The 17568-nt window shown below is 52.5% G+C and overlaps 2 protein-coding genes and 1 long non-coding RNA gene across 10 annotated transcripts in view; 1 reads left to right on the top strand and 2 right to left on the bottom strand.

The window, feature by feature from the left end:
- Window positions 1–978: 978 nt before the first annotated feature.
- On the bottom strand, window positions 979–9091 carry POP4 (POP4 homolog, ribonuclease P/MRP subunit). Of its 2 annotated transcripts, none has more exons than XM_019740551.2 (7): window positions 8860–9091; window positions 7239–7291; window positions 5508–5731; window positions 4114–4191; window positions 3930–3991; window positions 2306–2407; window positions 979–1484 (listed from the first exon to the last, which is right to left on the bottom strand). In XM_019740551.2, exons 1-7 carry the CDS (start codon window positions 8864–8866, stop codon window positions 1348–1350), a joined length of 663 nt encoding a protein of 220 aa, XP_019596110.2. In that variant the 5' UTR covers window positions 8867–9091; the 3' UTR covers window positions 979–1347. The 2 variants fall into 2 exon arrangements, with proteins under 2 accessions (XP_019596110.2, XP_074171067.1); XM_074314966.1 differs by having other exon boundaries at window positions 979–2193; window positions 8860–9085.
- Window positions 9092–9255: 164 nt separating this feature from the next.
- Window positions 9256–17568, top strand: part of LOC141567533 (uncharacterized) — a 32394-nt gene continuing 24081 nt past the window's right edge. For all 7 annotated transcript variants that reach the window (XR_012490246.1, XR_012490244.1, XR_012490241.1 and 4 more), the window contains exons 1-2: window positions 9256–9758; window positions 10310–10437. This is a non-coding gene — a long non-coding RNA (uncharacterized LOC141567533). The remainder of the gene's footprint in view (window positions 9759–10309; window positions 10438–17568) is intronic.
- Window positions 14520–17568, bottom strand: part of VSTM2B (V-set and transmembrane domain containing 2B) — a 32821-nt gene continuing 29772 nt past the window's right edge. The window contains exon 6 of the mRNA XM_074314965.1: window positions 14520–16723. Coding sequence (XP_074171066.1) covers window positions 16674–16723 — 50 coding nt within the window. The 3' untranslated portion in view covers window positions 14520–16673. The remainder of the gene's footprint in view (window positions 16724–17568) is intronic.

Genomic DNA, 17568 nt, shown 5'->3' with positions numbered 1-17568 from the left:
CATCCTCCTGCCCGGCCTGTCTGACCGGGCCGTAGACACTCTGCCCCACCTAGCTGGGGCAGATGACAAGCCAGGCCTTCCGGCTGTAAATGAACCAAGAAATCAACCAAGTGCACTGTCAGGGACCTTGGCCTTATTCGTGGGTTAGGCCTCGGCAAGAGCTGCAGCCCGACCCAGGAATGGGAAAGCTGCTGCAGGCTTATGCGCCCTGCCCTGCCAACAACCACTGCCAAGCACAGCTGCCCGGCGTGTCCCTTTGCCCCCGGCGTGCCCAACACACTTCTAGCTCCTGGCGCAACTGAGCCCTGTCACAGAGAAACCTCCATCCCTCCTCTGACAGTAAAGCAAAGCTGTCATGCAGGGTGTCATGCGGGGTCTCTGGTCCCGATCCCCACATTAAGAACGCAGGACATGGTGAGGCCAAAAAGGAACACCCATGGAGCCATAGATAGGGGAGTCATACCACTATAGTCTCGCTGGAGGCTGGGTTGGAGACACAGGAAGCAGGAGCCACACGATCTGCAACCTCCCGTCCGCTTCTCTGTCAACCAACCAACCCCACTTGCTAACTGCAATCTGCGCTTGCTAGCTCAGCCACCATCTTCTTGCTAGCCCCCATTTTTCTGCTAGCATAGCCACGGCAGTTATATTAGTGGCCAATGGCTCACTGGTTACAGCTGATGGCCATCCGATCACAGTTGACGGCCATTTACTACCTGAGCCAGCACCTTTCCACGTGAGGCCAAGAGCCTGGAAACTGCACGCCTGGCTCTGTCCCCACTAAAGCTTATAGGTCCCAGCTTGGGAGCAAGTGCGACTTAGAGGAACGTGTCAGAGATGCACGGTGCCACTGAACTTGTGACACGCGACACCTGATGGTGGCATCTACAGAGCCAAGGGGGAGACTGAGCTGTGCAACCTCAGGCCCCCTCCCTCCACCTGGCTGTCCTGCAGGAAGGCATCTGTGTGGAGCCCAAGTCTGCACACGTGTTTTATTATCCCATAAACAACTGACTCACCACAGAACACTCAGAAAACAGAAGCAACAACCCAAGCCCCCGCATTCAAGTCAAACAGTGTTGATCTGGTGTTTTCTGCCAGTCTCTCCTCTCCATGGGAGTGATAAAAACTCAGAACCCCCCCATAACGATCCACTTCCCCGTCGCCACCGCTCCCTGACTTCTCCGCTCAGCATGGAGTGTTTCTTCCCAGGTGATTACATGTTTTAACTCTGGCTTTCACTGGCTGCAGGTGGTTAAACGGCCTGGGCCCTCTCTTCCCCGAGAGGGGTCTGTGTGGGCTGTCTCCACACCTGCTCTCCTAAGTGACTGCCGAGGCAGCAGGAGCTCACAGGTCAGTGGTCCCCTTCGCTTTGAACTTCTTTGCAGACCTCTCACTTGACCGAAGCTGGAATTTGCTCCCGTAAATGTAGGAAATAAAACCGTCGGTTTCCACGGTGAACACACAGTTTAGCTTGGGGATAACTAAGAAAAGCAGGAGAAAAAGGATGAGAAAAACGCGTGGCAGGAAGTTCCCTTTCATGCAGAATTATTATTCCTAGATGTGTGTACAGAAATAGGCTAATAGAGAATGGGGGGCGGGGGGCGGGGAGTGAGCTACAGCACCAGGCTTACAGCGGGTTATTCTGCCGTAAGGCCAACTTATTCCCATTTTCAATATAACCCGACATCAGACTTTCCGGGTCAAAGGCTATGAACCAGACTCCAGAAAAACTGCCAGAAACAGGTCTTCCCGCCCCTTTCAGGTGGCCTCATGGTGTTCTGCTCGGTGGGGCAACATGTAAAGCACTTCCTGAGGGTTAACATGAGAGGCTCCAAGGGGGCTGGAGGGGAAGCAGCTCAAAGACTCGGGGAATAAGAAAATGCAGCCATGGCTGCTGCGTCTGGCCTGCAGCTGCTCACGCTTGTCCGCTACAGCCACAAGCTCCAGCACGCTGAGGGGATGAGCCTGCGCTGCTTCCGGGGACCAAGCGTCACCATGGAGGGGCCGCTCTCGGAGCTCCAGGGACAGGTACTGCCTTAGCCTCTCCCTCCCTGTCGCGTGTCTGGCTACAGTCCCGAGAGGCATGGCCTGCGTGCAGCCCTCCTGCCCTGGGCTCCACTGGCCAAGGCTGCCGCTGGGCTAGGGGACAGGTACGATCTCTGCAGGCGTCAATGTGGGGTCAGCAGGCACCTGGAACGTATGCTGACTTGAGGCCAAATCAAACCCTCGCAGGAACAAGGAAAGGGCTGGCGACGTGGCTGGGCGACCACAGCCCACATCGCCCTCGGACACAGCCTCGTACCTTTCAGGCGGTCTTCCTTGGTGATGATTTTGAAAACGTGCTTTGTTTCTTGTAGAAGGATTCCTGTGACACCCACGTAGGAGGGGCATTTGGATTTGGTGACTGCAAAGGAAAAAGGCGGCTCAGACTTGGCTCTCTGTGGTGGGGGGTGGGCAGTGCCAGCCAGGCTGAGCTGGAGGGCAGGAGGTGTGTCCAGAGGGCAGGGACCCAGCTGCCTAAGAAGCCAGGCTTCCCCATCCATGGAGTCCCTGGGACGGTCTGACAGGCGTCCTTTGGGGGGCCCACAGCCATGCGGGTTTGGGCAGGATTCTGGAGCCAAGAGGTCACACGTGTGTCCAGCACCACAGAGGCCCACAGCCAAGCTTGCCTGGATGGGGCCAAGTCTCCTCACAAGATCTGAGTGAACAGCCATCCATCATGTCTTCCCATGGCCCCCCAAACTCTGGCCTGAGTGGGATCCCGTTACAGGCTGCCCAGGAGCGAGTGAGGTGAGCTGCCACCATAGGCAGCAGGCTCCTCCCCTGACCTGGCCCCGGTGCATCCTGGCCACCTGCTGTGTGCCTGGCATTGCCCTAGGTAGGTGTGGGCATGGCAGTGAACAAGACCATCCTGGGTGCCGCTCTCAGTCAGCTGATGTTCTAAGGGGGTGCCGGGGAAACGTGTACCAAACCAGACAATGTATTTTCTGATAGCGAGAAGTGGTGTGATGAAAATAAGGAATAAGGACGGGGTAATGGTGGGTAGTCACCTCGGGCGATGGTAGTCCGTCAGGGGAAGTGATACCTGGGCAGGACCTGAATAACGAGGGGTCAGTCTGTGAACACGCAAACTTTTCTGGCCAGAGGGAAGGACCAAATGCAAAGGCCCTGGGGCAGGCCAAGCCTGGTGTGTGAGACAGGCAGCAGGCCCGTGTGGGTAGACCTGGGGCCAAGGAAACTGGGAGGGGCCTTTCGAGCACAGTCGGGAGGAGCAGTGTGTCAGCTGGGAGGACAGGCAGCTTCTGTAATCCCGGGGAGATGGTGGGGCTTAGATTTGCACGCTGGGACGTGCTGGAGGACTGGGGGTGGGGCTTAGGAAAGAAATGTGGCTTCCTCCTAAGCTTTTGGCCCAAACGACCAGGAAAATAGTGTATCTGGACTGTGATGGGGACACCAGGGGAGGGGCTGACCAGAGGAGCCCACAGCTCTGCTTGGACGCGTCAGGTTTGCAGTGCTCATCGGACGTCCCGGTGGCTAAGTTCAGTGCACAGCTGAATGCATGAGCGTTCTGGGGAAAGTTCTGTGCTGGAGATGACAAGCAGAGAGCTGGCAGCCCACAGCCGACATTTAAAACCAGGGGACTGGATGGATGAAAGGGGCTTTCTGTGCAACATTCGGGCTGTGGGCGAGTGCTAGCCGCTGCTGTGCCCTGTAGGGGACCAGCAGGGCTCCCCATGTGGAGAAGGCACACAGAGACCTTCTAGAGAGGAGTGGCCAGACCTGGCTAAGAAGCTCGTCCTCTCCACCCACTGCTGGTGAGCTGGGCTATCGGCGTGGCAAGGAGCAAGCCCAACACCCTGACACAGGGCTGGTGGCCCGAGTGATGGCTTGGCCATCCAATGACTGCGCGCTCTTAGACAAATTACCTGAGATAATAGCGCCGTGAAGATCTGCCTTTAACAGCTTGGCCTGGATCATCTGTGGCTGCCTGTGAGGCAAACGGAAGCCCTTACTGAAGGCCATGACACAAAGTTTTACAGACGTGGGTGGACAGCAGTCATAAGGCTTGGGTTCTGCCCCAAAGGGCAAGGCTTCAGAAATGCCACTCACGTGTCTGGCTTGAGACCATTGTACAGGTCCCGGATGTACTGCTTCCAGAGCTCATGCAGAGGAAGAAATAGCTTGTATCTGTGGCAAAGTCAGACAGGGGTAAAAAGTTAGGCAGCAGAGCTTGGGGTTAAAATGTCCACAGTACAGAGCTTGGCTCGATGCCAAGGACGACGTGGGGTCACTGGGGACTGGGTGTACCCCCTACGTCTCAAGTCAAGTGCTTTCACCTCTCATAGCTCAGTTTTCTCCCTGGTAGAACCATCTGGAGGCTACGTTTCTACAAGAAGACGGATGTATGCCTCCCTTTGCACCTCATCCTTCCTGCTGGCTAGATGCACCTGTGACAGCTGGCGCTCAAGCAGACCCCTGAGACCACAAAAGATTGTGGAGTAGTGAGGACGCACCCACATCGCCTGGTCTGATGGCTGTGGAACAGCCTGCCGGTCACCTGGACTAAATTACATAAGCAACTTCAATCTTGGTTAAGCCACTGCTGTTCTGAGGTTCTCTGTTACAGGAAGCTGAACTAGGTTAAGCCCTCATTAAACAGCAATAGCTAGTTGCTGTGCAAGACCCCGTGTAAGGTAACAGGTCTGTCTGGAAGGAGAGTGACCAAGTGGTGGGACGAAAGGGAGGGAGCAGGTGAGAGGACCCCAAAGGCTTCCCTCTGGGGTCACTGTCCCTTGTCCTCACGCCTTGTGGGGAATCCAGTTACACGGCACTGTGAGTTAGAGCAATGAGAACCTCAAGTTCAAACCCAAAGTGGGCCTGGGGGGGGGGGGGAACCACACCAGCAAGGCAGCAGCCCCTCCTCCAGCCAAAGCCCAGCTGACTTGGCAGAGGGGCCGCGGACCAAGCGACAGACTTGACTTGTCTAGTGGGACGTGGGAGGCTACCTCCCTACAGATCCTGAAGCAAAAGTCTACAAACAGTCCTAAGACATGCACACGCAGAGCCATGGCCTGGGGGTGGAGTGGCAGTCCAAGGGAGGAACGCGTCCTCCCACGCAGGCTGATGTGTCCCTTTCAGAAGCTTCCGAAACATGTGGGCAGCACGTTCTTTGGCAATAAAACCCCAGTGGGTGACTGTCTAGTGCTATGTAAAGCTATAAAGAGATACATGTAAGAAATACCAGTTCCTCTTTTCCTAAGAAAGCTGGAAGGCAAACAGCCTGTTGCCATGGGCAACACACTCGCTACTGCGGTAGTCTCAGTAGTTACGGCGGCAACAGGAGCCGAAGAGTCTCAGCCTCGCTGTTAACAGCCACAGCCAAGCCGAGTCCCAATTGGTAAAGGAAGGCTGCCCCCTGGCGGCAGACGCAGGAGCGGCGGCTGCTCTAGTCCATGGGAGGCCAGGATTCAGCCCCAGCGGAGGGCAGGACAGGGGGGACCTACCTCTGCTGCTCAGGTCTAATGTCGAAGAGCCGCAGGCCCCTCCTCTGCCTGGCAGACAGGCCTCTGGACCTCTTCCTCTTCTCCTTTTGCCTCCGGCGAGTGAAGTACTCCAGAACCACAGCCTTGCGCTGCAGCTGGTCGTCCAGGGCCTGCTGGCTCATGCGGGGCATGCTGCGTGTGAGGAAGGCCCTCACGAAGGCCTCGGCCCGCTGGGCCCCCGGAGGCTGTGGGGACAAGGCGGCCTGGGGCTCAGGGCGGGCCATGCGCTCCCACACGGCTCTCCATGGCAGACACGCTGCCTTCATGGCCTACCCACAGCCTCTCATCTGCCGAGTGTCCCCCACCTACAGCTGTCCATTCGAACGCCCATCAGCGGTCGTCACAGGACAGCCACATCAACTCTAACTTCCTCCCTGTTCCTCTGAGGGTATTCTGATGAGGATTAAGGAAACCTCCGTAATTTGGAAGAAAACACTGACCTGATCTCTGGCTGGGAGGAAAGACTGAGAAATGTGTGACAACAGTATGTCATCAGTAAGGACCAGATGGAGGCCAGCTGAGTGGAACCAAGCTATGGCCTTGAAGGAAATGATCCTTACACTTGGGAAAACGGCATAGCATGTTCTCTGGGGTGGGCCCCGCCCCCGGGGTAGGGGTTTTGTCACTGTGCCCATGTTGCAATCCCCTTTACTTGGGTTTCCAGTTCTGTGGCTGAATCGTGGCTACTCTCCAAGCCTGTTCCCACATCACTTGGGGAAAGGAACTGTCAGCACCCCTCAGGCCCTGCCCCCACCCCCGTGCTCACTCTCTTGTACAGACAGCACAGCGTCATGTGACCGTGGCTCTCAGAGAGGACTTCTGGGCAAGCCGTCATAATCGTGTATAAATCTTGAAGGAACTCCAAGAATCGCCGCCTCTCTAGCTGGAGACCCCCAATCTGTCCCTCAGGAGCGTCTGCCCTGGGTCTGCCACAGCCCAGGGAGCACCGCCCACCGAGGTCCTGCCTTTTGGCTGGACCATTTCCTGGGCCCCTGCTGCACTAAGCAGGCTGCAAACACCCTGAGGCGCATGTGTCTGTAGTAATCCAGCCCTCCCCCATGGGGGGTGGGGAATGAAGGTTTGATGCATATAACCCCAAAGTAGCTCGCAGGGGGGGGGGGCAGGTGGCCACAGCTTTGTACCTTTGATGCTAACTAAAAGTAATAACCATTATCTCTGTAAGGGAACAATTATCTGACTGTGGCCCCTCCTTCATGGAGAAGCCAAATAAAGTATATCAATCTTTCAAAATCTTGATTTCGAGGTATCTCCCTCATCATGAGTCACCAGTGGAGCGTGTGCCAAACTGACAAATCATGTTTGCAGCATCCAGGTATACTCCATAAATTCCACTTACGAAATGTGACTTGCCTGCCCTCTTCAAGGGTGAAGGGGACACAGTGACAAGGTCAAATGACAGTGCTCACAGGCACAGGTTTCAGGTGGGCATAGCCTGGCGTCCCCTACACAGCGGGTGATGACACAAGGTCAGGAAGTCCCAGTTAACCAAGCTTGACTTTGGCATGATGGGAAAGGAGGCCAGCATACGGAAACAGGCCAACAGAATAACAGACCTCGAGGAAACATAACACGGCTACTGGCAAGGTGAGGAGTAAGACCTGGAAAATGACACCTAAAGCAGCACTAAAGGCTTAGAAGCCACGGAGGTGGACTTCCTGCCAAGCACCTTACCTGAACATCAAACTCTTCTGCCTCTTTCTGAGACAAGGCATGGTAGATCACACCTGGGGGAGCGAAAAACACAAACACGGAATGACTCCTGTTGGGTATGGCTGTAAGAGCCAAGACGCTTTTAACTATGAAAATAATGATGCTTCTTCAGAGATAGGAGAAGGTGGGATGGTGCAAAGAGCAGTTTCAAAACTTGCTTGGATGCCTCTTGTCCTACTCGCTGGCCATATCCATCGTGGAAATCCCAAGGGCTTCCCAAACAGCAAGGTGTGTAAGAATCCCTGGGTTCTCAGGAAAATGGGGATTCTTGGCCCCACTACCACACCCTGCATTCCTAGCAAGTTCTCCATGTCACTGTGGGTCAGCATCACATGTGGGCCACGTCTGGAGTCTCAGTGGTTTAAAATACCAGTTTAGGAGCCTGGGAAGTTGCTCAATTAGTCTAATAAAGTAACTCATCTAAAAGTTACATGACAGAGCTTTCCAGGATGCAGGTGGTTGGGAATATTACATCTTGTTAGGTGTAAGATGTTTACAAAAGATTTTTCACATTTTACTATCTATGATTTGGAATGTATCCTACAATTGGTGTCCTAAACTGGTAAAATACAGGTCTTTCTTCAAGATCAAAATACATATTCATCAATGTGGTTTCAACTTCTAAAACCTTCCACACTCCTGTTTCTTACTTGTCTGAAGAAGAAAACTAGGGCACTGAGGACAGACTATGGGTGTGAACAGAATAAGAATGAGACAAAGGCCTGGTTTAAGGGACGGAAGAATAGAAAATTTGGTTCACACTACACTCTACAAATTTCATCCCAGCTCCCTTACGCTTCCCTGAGAACACGTGATAAAGCAACCACGTGGCTACAAGTCTGATGCCTGGAGTTTAGTTCTGCCTTGTGATGGGGACAGCAGCTCACAGGGCCTGGAGCCCCAGGCATGGCTTTGTCAGCTGTCACGGGTGCCCCGCGTTGGACTCGGAAGGCTTCTGTAACAGTGCACAGCTAATGGTGGTTGAGCCTCACTACTTGCCACACACATTTCATCTCATCACACTTTCTGAACACTCCTTTAACACGGTTACATTAACTTGACACCGGCAGGACCCCGCGGAGGCGGAACTCCGAGTCCCGACCCAACGCGCCGTCGCACCGCTGTTTCCGCTGCCTAGAGCCGCCCCGGGCGCCTGCGACGGCCCTCGGCACCGCCCTCCCCGCTGCGCCCCCAAGGCTCTGCGTCAGCGGTGTCGCCGCCCAGCGAGCTCCCGGAGCTTCCACCAAGCAAGGCGCGTTCGCAGAGCAGCGGTGCCAAGGCGCCATCACCACTAACTGTACTTTGCGGAAGGGGACCGCGGTCACCCAGGGAGGCGGCGGCCAAGGCCTCGGGCCCCCTCCAGCTTCTACGCCACCGAGCAGCGCCCAGAGAACCGGCCTCCAGCTCGGCCATCAACCCCTGCTCGGAGACGGGGTCAGGCTCTCCGGGCCTCCGGGCCCGTTTCACCGATGTCCGGTCCCAGGAGGCCTCCGCAGCGACCCTCCCCACCCGCCAGCACCACGGCCCCGACCCTGACGTCCCAGCCACCCCTCTCCCGTGTCGCGGCCTCAAGCCCACTCACTCTTCATCCTCGGGCCGCTTCCGGTGCGCTCTGATGACGACGCCTTCCGGCGCCGCCCCGTTACCGCTCCGGCCCCTTCAGCCGCCGTCGACCACCGCAGCCTCGCTCGTCGGAGCCGGGGGCGGACGGCTTCCTCGCGCCCGGGCTCGCGCGGCACGCTGGGGCGGCAGGCGGCCGCGCGGACGCAGCGCTGGCGTCGCAGGCTCGCGGAGCTCGGGGCGGCGCCGGCCGTGACGTCACCGACGCGCGCCGGCCGAGAGTGGCGCCGGCGCGGGGCGTGGCCTCCGCCGCCGGGACAGGTACGGCTGCCGCTGCGCCGGTCTGTGCGGCGGAGCTGGGGTGGCCGGTGCGTTTCGTAGGCGCGGGAAGGCTGGACGCCGCAGGGTCGCGGTGAGGGCGTGTGGTGCTTCATCGCTTCTCTTTTTACGGCTCTGAACGATACCCTTTCAAACATGGATGCAGATGTTTTCCCACGAGTGATTCTTTTGTGACATTTCCAGCGGAAGTCGAGTTTTGATGGTACCGTTGCAGATGAGTCTTCCCGCCCCCAACAGTTTATTATGAAAATCTTCAAATGTGCAGGAAAGGAGAAGAATTTCACAGTGAACACCTGTGTGCCGTTAGGTTCCACAGTGAACGTTTGGCCGTCGTTGCACAGGTGTCCTCTGGTCGCTGCTGTACGACACTCAGGCTGGGAGGTTGACGGCTCACGCACAAGCCCCCAAGGATTAAGCCTCAGCTATTACACGAGCGCGTAGCTATGAAAGTTAGGGCCCTCCTGGTAGATTTTAAGTGGAAGAAACGGTCATGATCCTGAAGAGGTACCAGCAAATCTGTAATGAGAACACGGAAGGCTTTGTTTTCGGCGAAAGTTGTAATCCTCCAAGTTAAAAAAGTCGGTGTGTTATTTTATATACAATATAAAATATAATTTGATAACATATATGTATATACACATACATATGCATACACCTGCACACACGTGTGTGTATACGAGGGGTGATCAAAAACTACAGTGAATGTTTAAAAAAATTATTACAGTAAAAGACATTGCTATTAACCCCCTCCAAATACTCCCACTCATTTCGAACGCACTTATCCCATCATTCTTGCCACTTTCTGAAGCAGTTCTGGAAGTCCTCTTTTGTGTCTTTAGTTGCGCTGTTGTGGCTGCTTCCATGTTCTGAATCGATTCACAACGTTTACCTTTCATGGTCCTTTTGACTTTGGGGAAGAGCCAGAAGTCGCACGGTGCCAGATCTGGTGAATAAGGTGGATGAGGACACACTGTAGTGTTTTTATTGGACAGAAATCGCTGTATCTGAAGCGATGTGTGACATGGAACATTGTCATGATGGAGGATGAAACTGTTTGTCCATTTCATGTTAATGTGTTGTTTGTGATCCATGATTTACTGCACACTTTAAAACACACATTCTCTTAACCCTAGCTCACACCCGACTGACTGCACCAACCAGTTGAAACTTGTCACACACCGTTACTAAGGTTCGATGCACCGCTTCCCGTATTGAAGATCCCTGCCTTTCCATTGGATGGTACTCGGCAGCAGCATTCACGGTATGTTTTGATCACATCTTGTATATGTACGTATGTATATACATACAGAATTTTTTCTTTCTTTTGTGTTTTTGTGAAGTGGTTAAACCTGGTGTGTTTGAGAGGGCTGAGCCCTGTTCTGCTGTTTTAGACAGGAAGGCCTTGTTTGTACCATGGGATTGACAACAGTACCTGCTTCCTAGGGTGGTGTGGAACACTCAGTGATATGACGCCCATGTTAAAACAGGGCTGGCACAGACAATATGGTTTGAGAGATGCTAGCCATCATTGTCTGCATTCTCACAAAGCTGAAACAGTCCCTGAGGCTCAGTATTATGAACTTCCCCTGGCCCTGCTTTGCCTTTGATCTGTATGATTGTCCAGATGTGGTGTATTGAGAAGGGGAACTGGGAGTGGTGGTGGTGGGGGACTGCACATGGGGGCCCCAGCAGTCATTCCTCAAGCTCAATAGTGCCACAGGAGACTGCCCATTCTGACAGCGAGTGAAGGGACCAGGCTGTAAGGTGCCGGTGCTAACATGGGACATTCCTGCCAGGCCAGTCCTGTCCTGCTGGGTCACTGGGTGCTCTGGCTACAAGAATCAAAGGACTGATGCTTACAGGAGGACAACGTAGCAATCCCTTCTGGTCACGTGACAGCACTGTGTTCTAAATTAGTTTAAGAACCATTTGGAATTTTGAACAGCAGGGGCTAGGATGCTTGGCATGTGTGACCAAATACCAGTTTCTGAAATCCAGGTTTCTCAGTCTTTCAACCCCCAAAAGTCACTCTTCAAGGCTGTCTTGATCCCAGGTGTCTAAAACTCAACTGCCATAGATGCTTCCAATTTCCTGACGAAGTTTTACTCTGAGCTGAACTCACTGAGGAAAGCGTGGTTTGAGTTTCATGACAGGGTGTCTGAATGAACTAGATGGAGGCCTTTTGGGGTCGTAAGAGATCTTCTTCCCTTGATGTTTGGGGTAGTTCCCGAGGCCCTGGAAGGTTTTGCAGGGAAGTCAGTGCAGGCTGCATGGGGCAGGCGTGCATGCTGCTGTGTGTTTGCATAGGTCTGAGTCCATGATGGCCCCAAATATGGGATGGTGGGAGGGAGAACCGAGCTGACAGAAAATCACCCCACACTGCCATTAGGACAGGGCTGGAAAGCAGAGACCTGGTTTTGTGATGTTTGACTCCCAAAGCCCCTCCGGAGGCAGGGGACAGACCTCCCCTTCAAGATATTTGAAGCCAGATGGGGACTTGAGCATATTGAAAAATATAATGCAGGGAAAACGTCAGGCCCTCGGCGTCGCTGCCCGACAGGAAAAGGTGTCCCCGGCTGGGAGATAGAGACACCTCTCAGGCTTCGCAGTCTCTTCTGTTCTGTCACCTGCAACATCCAGGTTAAAATTTAAAAACCAGTATGTATGACACACAAAGAAGCAGGAACTGTGACCCATAATCCAGACCAGAAATGGTCACTAGAACAGGACCATTGATGCCCCACGTTTTAACTGGAAGACAAGGCCTTTAAAATACTGTTATAAATACATCAAATAACTTAGAGAAAAGATGGACAAAATGGGTAAAAAGATGAGGAATTGCAGCAGACACGTGGAAATTCTAGAGCGAGAACCGACTTCTACTGTTTCCTGTGATGGTAGATGCCTCGTTGTTCAGACTTACCATTTTCATACCTACTGAGAATATGCGCCCAGACCACTCCCACCCTTCCTTTTTAATCATGTCCTGACTATTTTATCATGTGATAAAAACACTATTTCCCTCGAGCCCCGAGGCCTCTCTGGGCCCCTGTATCTTGCTTGTTAAATGAACGGAGCAGGGGCCTGTGTCCGGCCCTCTTGTAGCCCCTGCACTGCCCGCTGCTGCAGGGGGCAAGCCTGGGAAGGGTGTTCTGTGTGCTCGGGTCCTGATGGCCACTGCCTGTGGCTGGGAGCCCTCAGAGGGGCTTCAGGCGCCTGAAGAGCTGGGCTGGGGAGGCTGCCAGCTGGGGAACAGCTCCACGGCCGGCTTGGTTCCGATTCGTTTTCCATCTTCTCAGGACCCACGTTCATCCTCATTTGTGAGGTTCCCCTTGCCTGTCAGTGTGGTAACAGGAGGACTGGCCCGTTTACCCAGCGCTGGTCTGCAGAGCGGCCAGGCCCTGGGGTGGGCCGCCGTGCTCCTTGTGAGCTTGGAGTGGCTCCTGTGCTTCTCTCAGGTCTTTGGGCTCAATGGGGGACTCCGAGGACCACGGAGTATGGAAGGAGCATGCGTCTCTAACACACACCTGGAGGCCTGTTGACCTTTGCTTTTGGAAAGGACACCCCCACACTTTCCCCATAGGAGCCAGGAGGGGTCTGCCGTCCATCTGACACAGGGTGGGGGTGGGTTGGGCGAGTGGTGGAAGAACGTCAGGGCAGAGGTGGCTGGGGTGCCAATGACAGGGCACACTTTAGATTTTTGACAAGGGTCGAGTCTGCTATGAAACCTATTTTCCTATGTAATGAGGTTCCTTGATTCCCCGAAAAGAGCTGGCTTTAATATTAATTTCGCCATTTGGACTGTGTCAGCTTACATTGGCATTTGTTATTTATTGGTTTACTTTTTTCCCCCGGGGAGGTCTTGGAGTGTTAGACATAAAAGCTGTCCGCAGTCGAGGCAGGTATCTGAGTCTGTCACGAGGGGGCAGCCTAACACAAGGACCGAATCAGTGGCTGGCGGCTTCTTCCAGAGTCTGGAGTAATTGCCTTCCAAGCCTGTCAAAAATCCGGTTTACCAGACACTTCAAAGACTCTCAGGCCTTGGTGCTGAAAACCATGGCCATCCATGAGCTGGGTTATTTCTCTATAAACAATGTAACTGGATTTTGATCAATACCTTCCCTACCAGAAAGAACAGTTAACAGAGTCAAGTGGTTTAATAAGATAGAGGTTAAAAGGAGAGAGAAATTATGAGAGCCTGGGGGAAGAGGTGTGATTGTGGATGACATTCAGAAATTGATGGCCTGTCAACGAGGTGGAAGGAGAGGAGCCAGGATTTGTGGGTACATGTGGCCTGTTACAGGCGAGGCTGCTTCTGGGAAGGTGCGGAATGGATTTCCACTCCTGTCCGCTTTGCTTGTTTTTTGAGGTCCCCTTGTTTTTTCTTTTACTATGAAATGATTTTCTGCTCAGTGACCTTGTTATTACCAGGGAAAGAGACAATCATACTTTCAGAGTAAATAATGAAACATCCGGCAGCGATGTAGTGGCCTGAGCTCATGAATTTCATGTGACAAGTGTCCTTTTCTGTGTTTGTAGAGGTAGGAATTGAGACAAAGGGAGCTGAAGTTACTTAGCAAATTGCTACCAATTAAGCCTTATTTATTTTTTGACGTTGGAAACTATCTGGTGACATTTATTCCTGACATCTGGGTTAGGACCCACTTGATTGCAATTGTCCCTCCTCCTTAGCAAGGGACAGCAAGTGATTGTGGCAGAGAGGTCGCGGGCAGGGAGGACAGCAGGAATGGTGAGCTGCCCGTTGCTGTTACAGCGCTGCCTGTCAGAATCGCGCGCGTCCACAGAGCTTGAACGAGACTCGCAGAGAGCGCTGGTGAAAGAAGGCACGAATGACTCCATGTCTGAAACCAACTGGAAGGCACAGAGAGGGGCCGCCTCATGCTGAGGCAGGAGGGTGGCTCCCTAAGCTACAGCTCCTGAAAGACATGAACTACCAAAGCTTACTCAGGAAAAAAAGTAGATAACCCAAATAGCCCTATATCTACTAAAGAAATTAAATTTATAGTTTAAAACCTTTATACAAAGAAAACTCCAGGCTATGGTGGATTTAGTGGGGGAATTCTACCAATCATTTAAAGAGGAAATAAAGCCAAATCTATCCAAACTCTTCTAAAAAATTGAAAATAAGGAAACACTTGTGAATTCATTCTATGAGGCCAGCATTACCTTTAATCAAAACCAGAAAATGACATTATAAGAAAAGAAGACTGCAAGTTAAGATTTCTCATGAACATGGATTCAAATATTCTTACCAAAATTTTAGATTGGATCCAACAAAACATGACCAAGTGGAGTTGATCCCAGGTACGCAAAGGCAGCATAACGTTGGAAAATAAACTAATGTAATTCATTTCTAACAGGCTAAAAAGGAAACTAATATAATTATCTCAATAGGCGCAGAACAATAATTTGATAAAACCCAACATCCAATCAGGATTAAAAATCCTCACTAAATTAGGAATAGAAAGAACTTTTCTCATCTTGCTGAAGAGTTTTTATTCTGCTGACATTGTATGTACTGGTGAAAGCTGAAGTGCTTTTGCTGTAAGATCAGTAACAAGACAGGGATGTCTGCTGTTACCACTTCTAGTCACATCTGTGCTGGAGGTGCTGGTTAGTGCAATAAGACAAGATGAGAAAAATAAAAGACAGCCTACAATTGGTAAAGGAATAGCAAACCATCTTTATTTGCTAACAGTATCCTCAGGAATCTACATAAAAGCTACAGAACTTATAAATGCGTTTAAAAGGTTGTAAGAAAAGATCAACATGTACAAGTACATTGTGTTTGTATATACTTGCAACAATCAGTTAAATGTTAAATAATGCAATTTATACCAGCATCAAAAATGTGAAATACCTAGAGATAAATTTGGCAAAAGATGTGCAAATTGTGCAGACCGAAAGCTACAAAACACCGCTGAGAGAAATTAGAGACCTAAGTAAACGGGATAAGATATACCATGTTCATGGCTCAGAAGACTCAGCATTGTTAAGATGTCAGTTTTCTTTAACTTGATCTATAGATTCAACATAATCTCAATCAAAACCCCAGAAGATTTTTTTTTTTATCTTAAAATTTATATAGAAGTGCACGTCCTCAGACAGGTGAAATAATTTTGAAAAGGAAGAACAAAGTTGGAGGACGTGCACAGTGGAAAGGGAGCTGGTAAGAGACTAATTGTGCCTGGCATTTTATGGCCAGATCTCCTTCCATCCACGTGCCGTTGTCCGAGTTGGGTCACCTCACGATACAGACTGAGGGCTGTGCCCACCCTGCTCGTCCTGGGTCATGTTCGTCACCCCCACACGCCTCTCCACAAGCACCCGTGTGCTTTCTGCTAACAGACCGCGCCTGCAGCCTTTTGGGGGCTGCTCTGAGGCCCCACAGCCCCCCCGACATGAAGAGACTATGTTCTCCCCCAAGCGAGCCGCCCACAGACAGGACCAACTGCTGTGGGAGAAGAAAAGCCCAGCACCTTCACCTCGAGGCAGGTCAAACTCCGAGGTATAGTTTATGCTCCGAAGCTTCCCGCAGGGTGTGGCTGACTCCAGGACACCACCTGGAACTGTCACCTGGAACTGTCACCTGGAACGGCACCCTCATTTGCCTTCTTCCTTCCCTGTCCTGCTCTCCTTCCTGACTCTGGCTTCTTCAGCGCCCACTTGTTCAAGAAGTCATTGCACCCAGAGAAGCAAGGTCTGGCGAGCTCCTTGCCAGCCTCATAGCTCCTTATTTATCTGACCTTTTCTGTTAGAGACGGCTCTAGGCTTTCCTTCACGAAGAAACCTCCTTAGCTTGTCTCCATCGCTGGCTGGCTCTGTGGACACATCTGTTTCTCCTCACTGGGGTGGCTCTCCTGCAGCCAGGAGCTGGGGCTTACCCCGTTCCCCTGGACATCCCTGGTGTTCCACAGCCCCGGGACAGGCACACACGCTGTTCCTGAACAGCACGTGTCTTCACAAGGTTCTGCTCCGAGGGAAGCACGAGGTGTGATCTGCAGACTGTTTCCACCGCCTCCCTGACTGATGTGCAGAGCTGAAGTGTCCCAAGGGGGCAGCTGGAGAGGGAGGCTGGACTCGCGCTGCCGTCCTCAGGCCATTCTGCATGAGCAGTTCAATCATCCCCAGCCCCCCAGGCATCACACCTCCTAAATTACACACTCTATTGCTCAGCAATTAAGCAATAATGCAATTAGAACTAACGCAGCGAGGATGATGTGTGCAGCCGCTGGAGACAGGGCTTCATTTAAATACTGAGCAAGACGCAGACAAAGAATAAACATACATATTTTCTACTTGTTTTTTTTTTTTACATGAAAAGGAATCGGTCTCTGAACACTCGGGGATTTTATGTCGTCACGCCTGTTCAGCCTGCCCGCAGCTTTCTGCTGTGAGACGCCTCTGAGGAGTGTCTCCCACGTGGTTTCCACGTCGCTGGTCTCTACCATGCAGTGGGCTGATTCCGCAGGCAGGTCACGTCCGCAGCCACTTGTGCAGCCCCTCTGACGTGTAGCCACGCGTTTCTGGGGACATGAAGACAACTGCCTCATCCCTCATCCCACCCTGTTCCCCCTCCTGGGACCAGGAGGCTGCTGCTGAGGCTGTGAGCTGGAGGAGGGACCCAGGGGCCAAGCCCCTCCCCGGAGCATGGGGTTACCGTGGCCCCAGGATGGGTCAAGTGTGGGAAAGCCAGCCCTGGACACTCCCACGTGACTCGCTCCCCTGGTTCCAGCGTGAACTACGGACAACACAGCACGTGCTGCGTAAATCACAGTGGCCTGCGTCCCGGGATGGAGCCCTTCTACCTTTTGGTTAAAATGGCCTTTCCTATGGGAAATGCTGGTTTTTTTCCAGGTCTTGCTCACGAAAATCAGTTTCCCAAATTGCTTTGTGTTATGTTGAACCAAGTGAAATTGGTGACATTCAACCATTTTCATCTATAAAAAGGGCAAATTTGCTGTTATTTGACCAATAAAAATGGCAACTTCAGATGGTTCAACCTAATAATTTCACTAATTCATGTGAAACCAAACATCTGGGCCCAGTGGCTCGTGTAAAGCCCTTTATTCGGGTTTAGAGTCGTGAGTGGAGATCCCGTCAGCCCTAGTCTGTGGGGATGGAACTCGTGCTCCATGTCCTCCCATCCCACAGGGTCACTGAGATGACGGGTGTGAAACGGCCTCAAATAACCAGGCACCCGCGCAAGTCGGCGTCTCGGCCGACTGTTGGGCTGACTCTTACGTGTAACGAGCAACTCCTCCGCCTCGGCTCTCTGCGTGCCTTCTTTAACCCCATGTTTTTATCTCTTTGGGATAAAGACATTTGGGGACAAGCTCTGGGTACTGGCTGAGCTCCGGGAACTGATGAG

The sequence above is a fragment of the Rhinolophus sinicus genome, linkage group LG11 (genome assembly GCF_036562045.2).
Source record: "Rhinolophus sinicus isolate RSC01 linkage group LG11, ASM3656204v1, whole genome shotgun sequence".
In the NCBI taxonomy this organism is placed as follows: Eukaryota; Metazoa; Chordata; class Mammalia; order Chiroptera; family Rhinolophidae; genus Rhinolophus; species Rhinolophus sinicus.
Note: the sequence above shows the minus strand (reverse complement) of the source record. Positions and strands in the feature narration are given on the sequence as shown.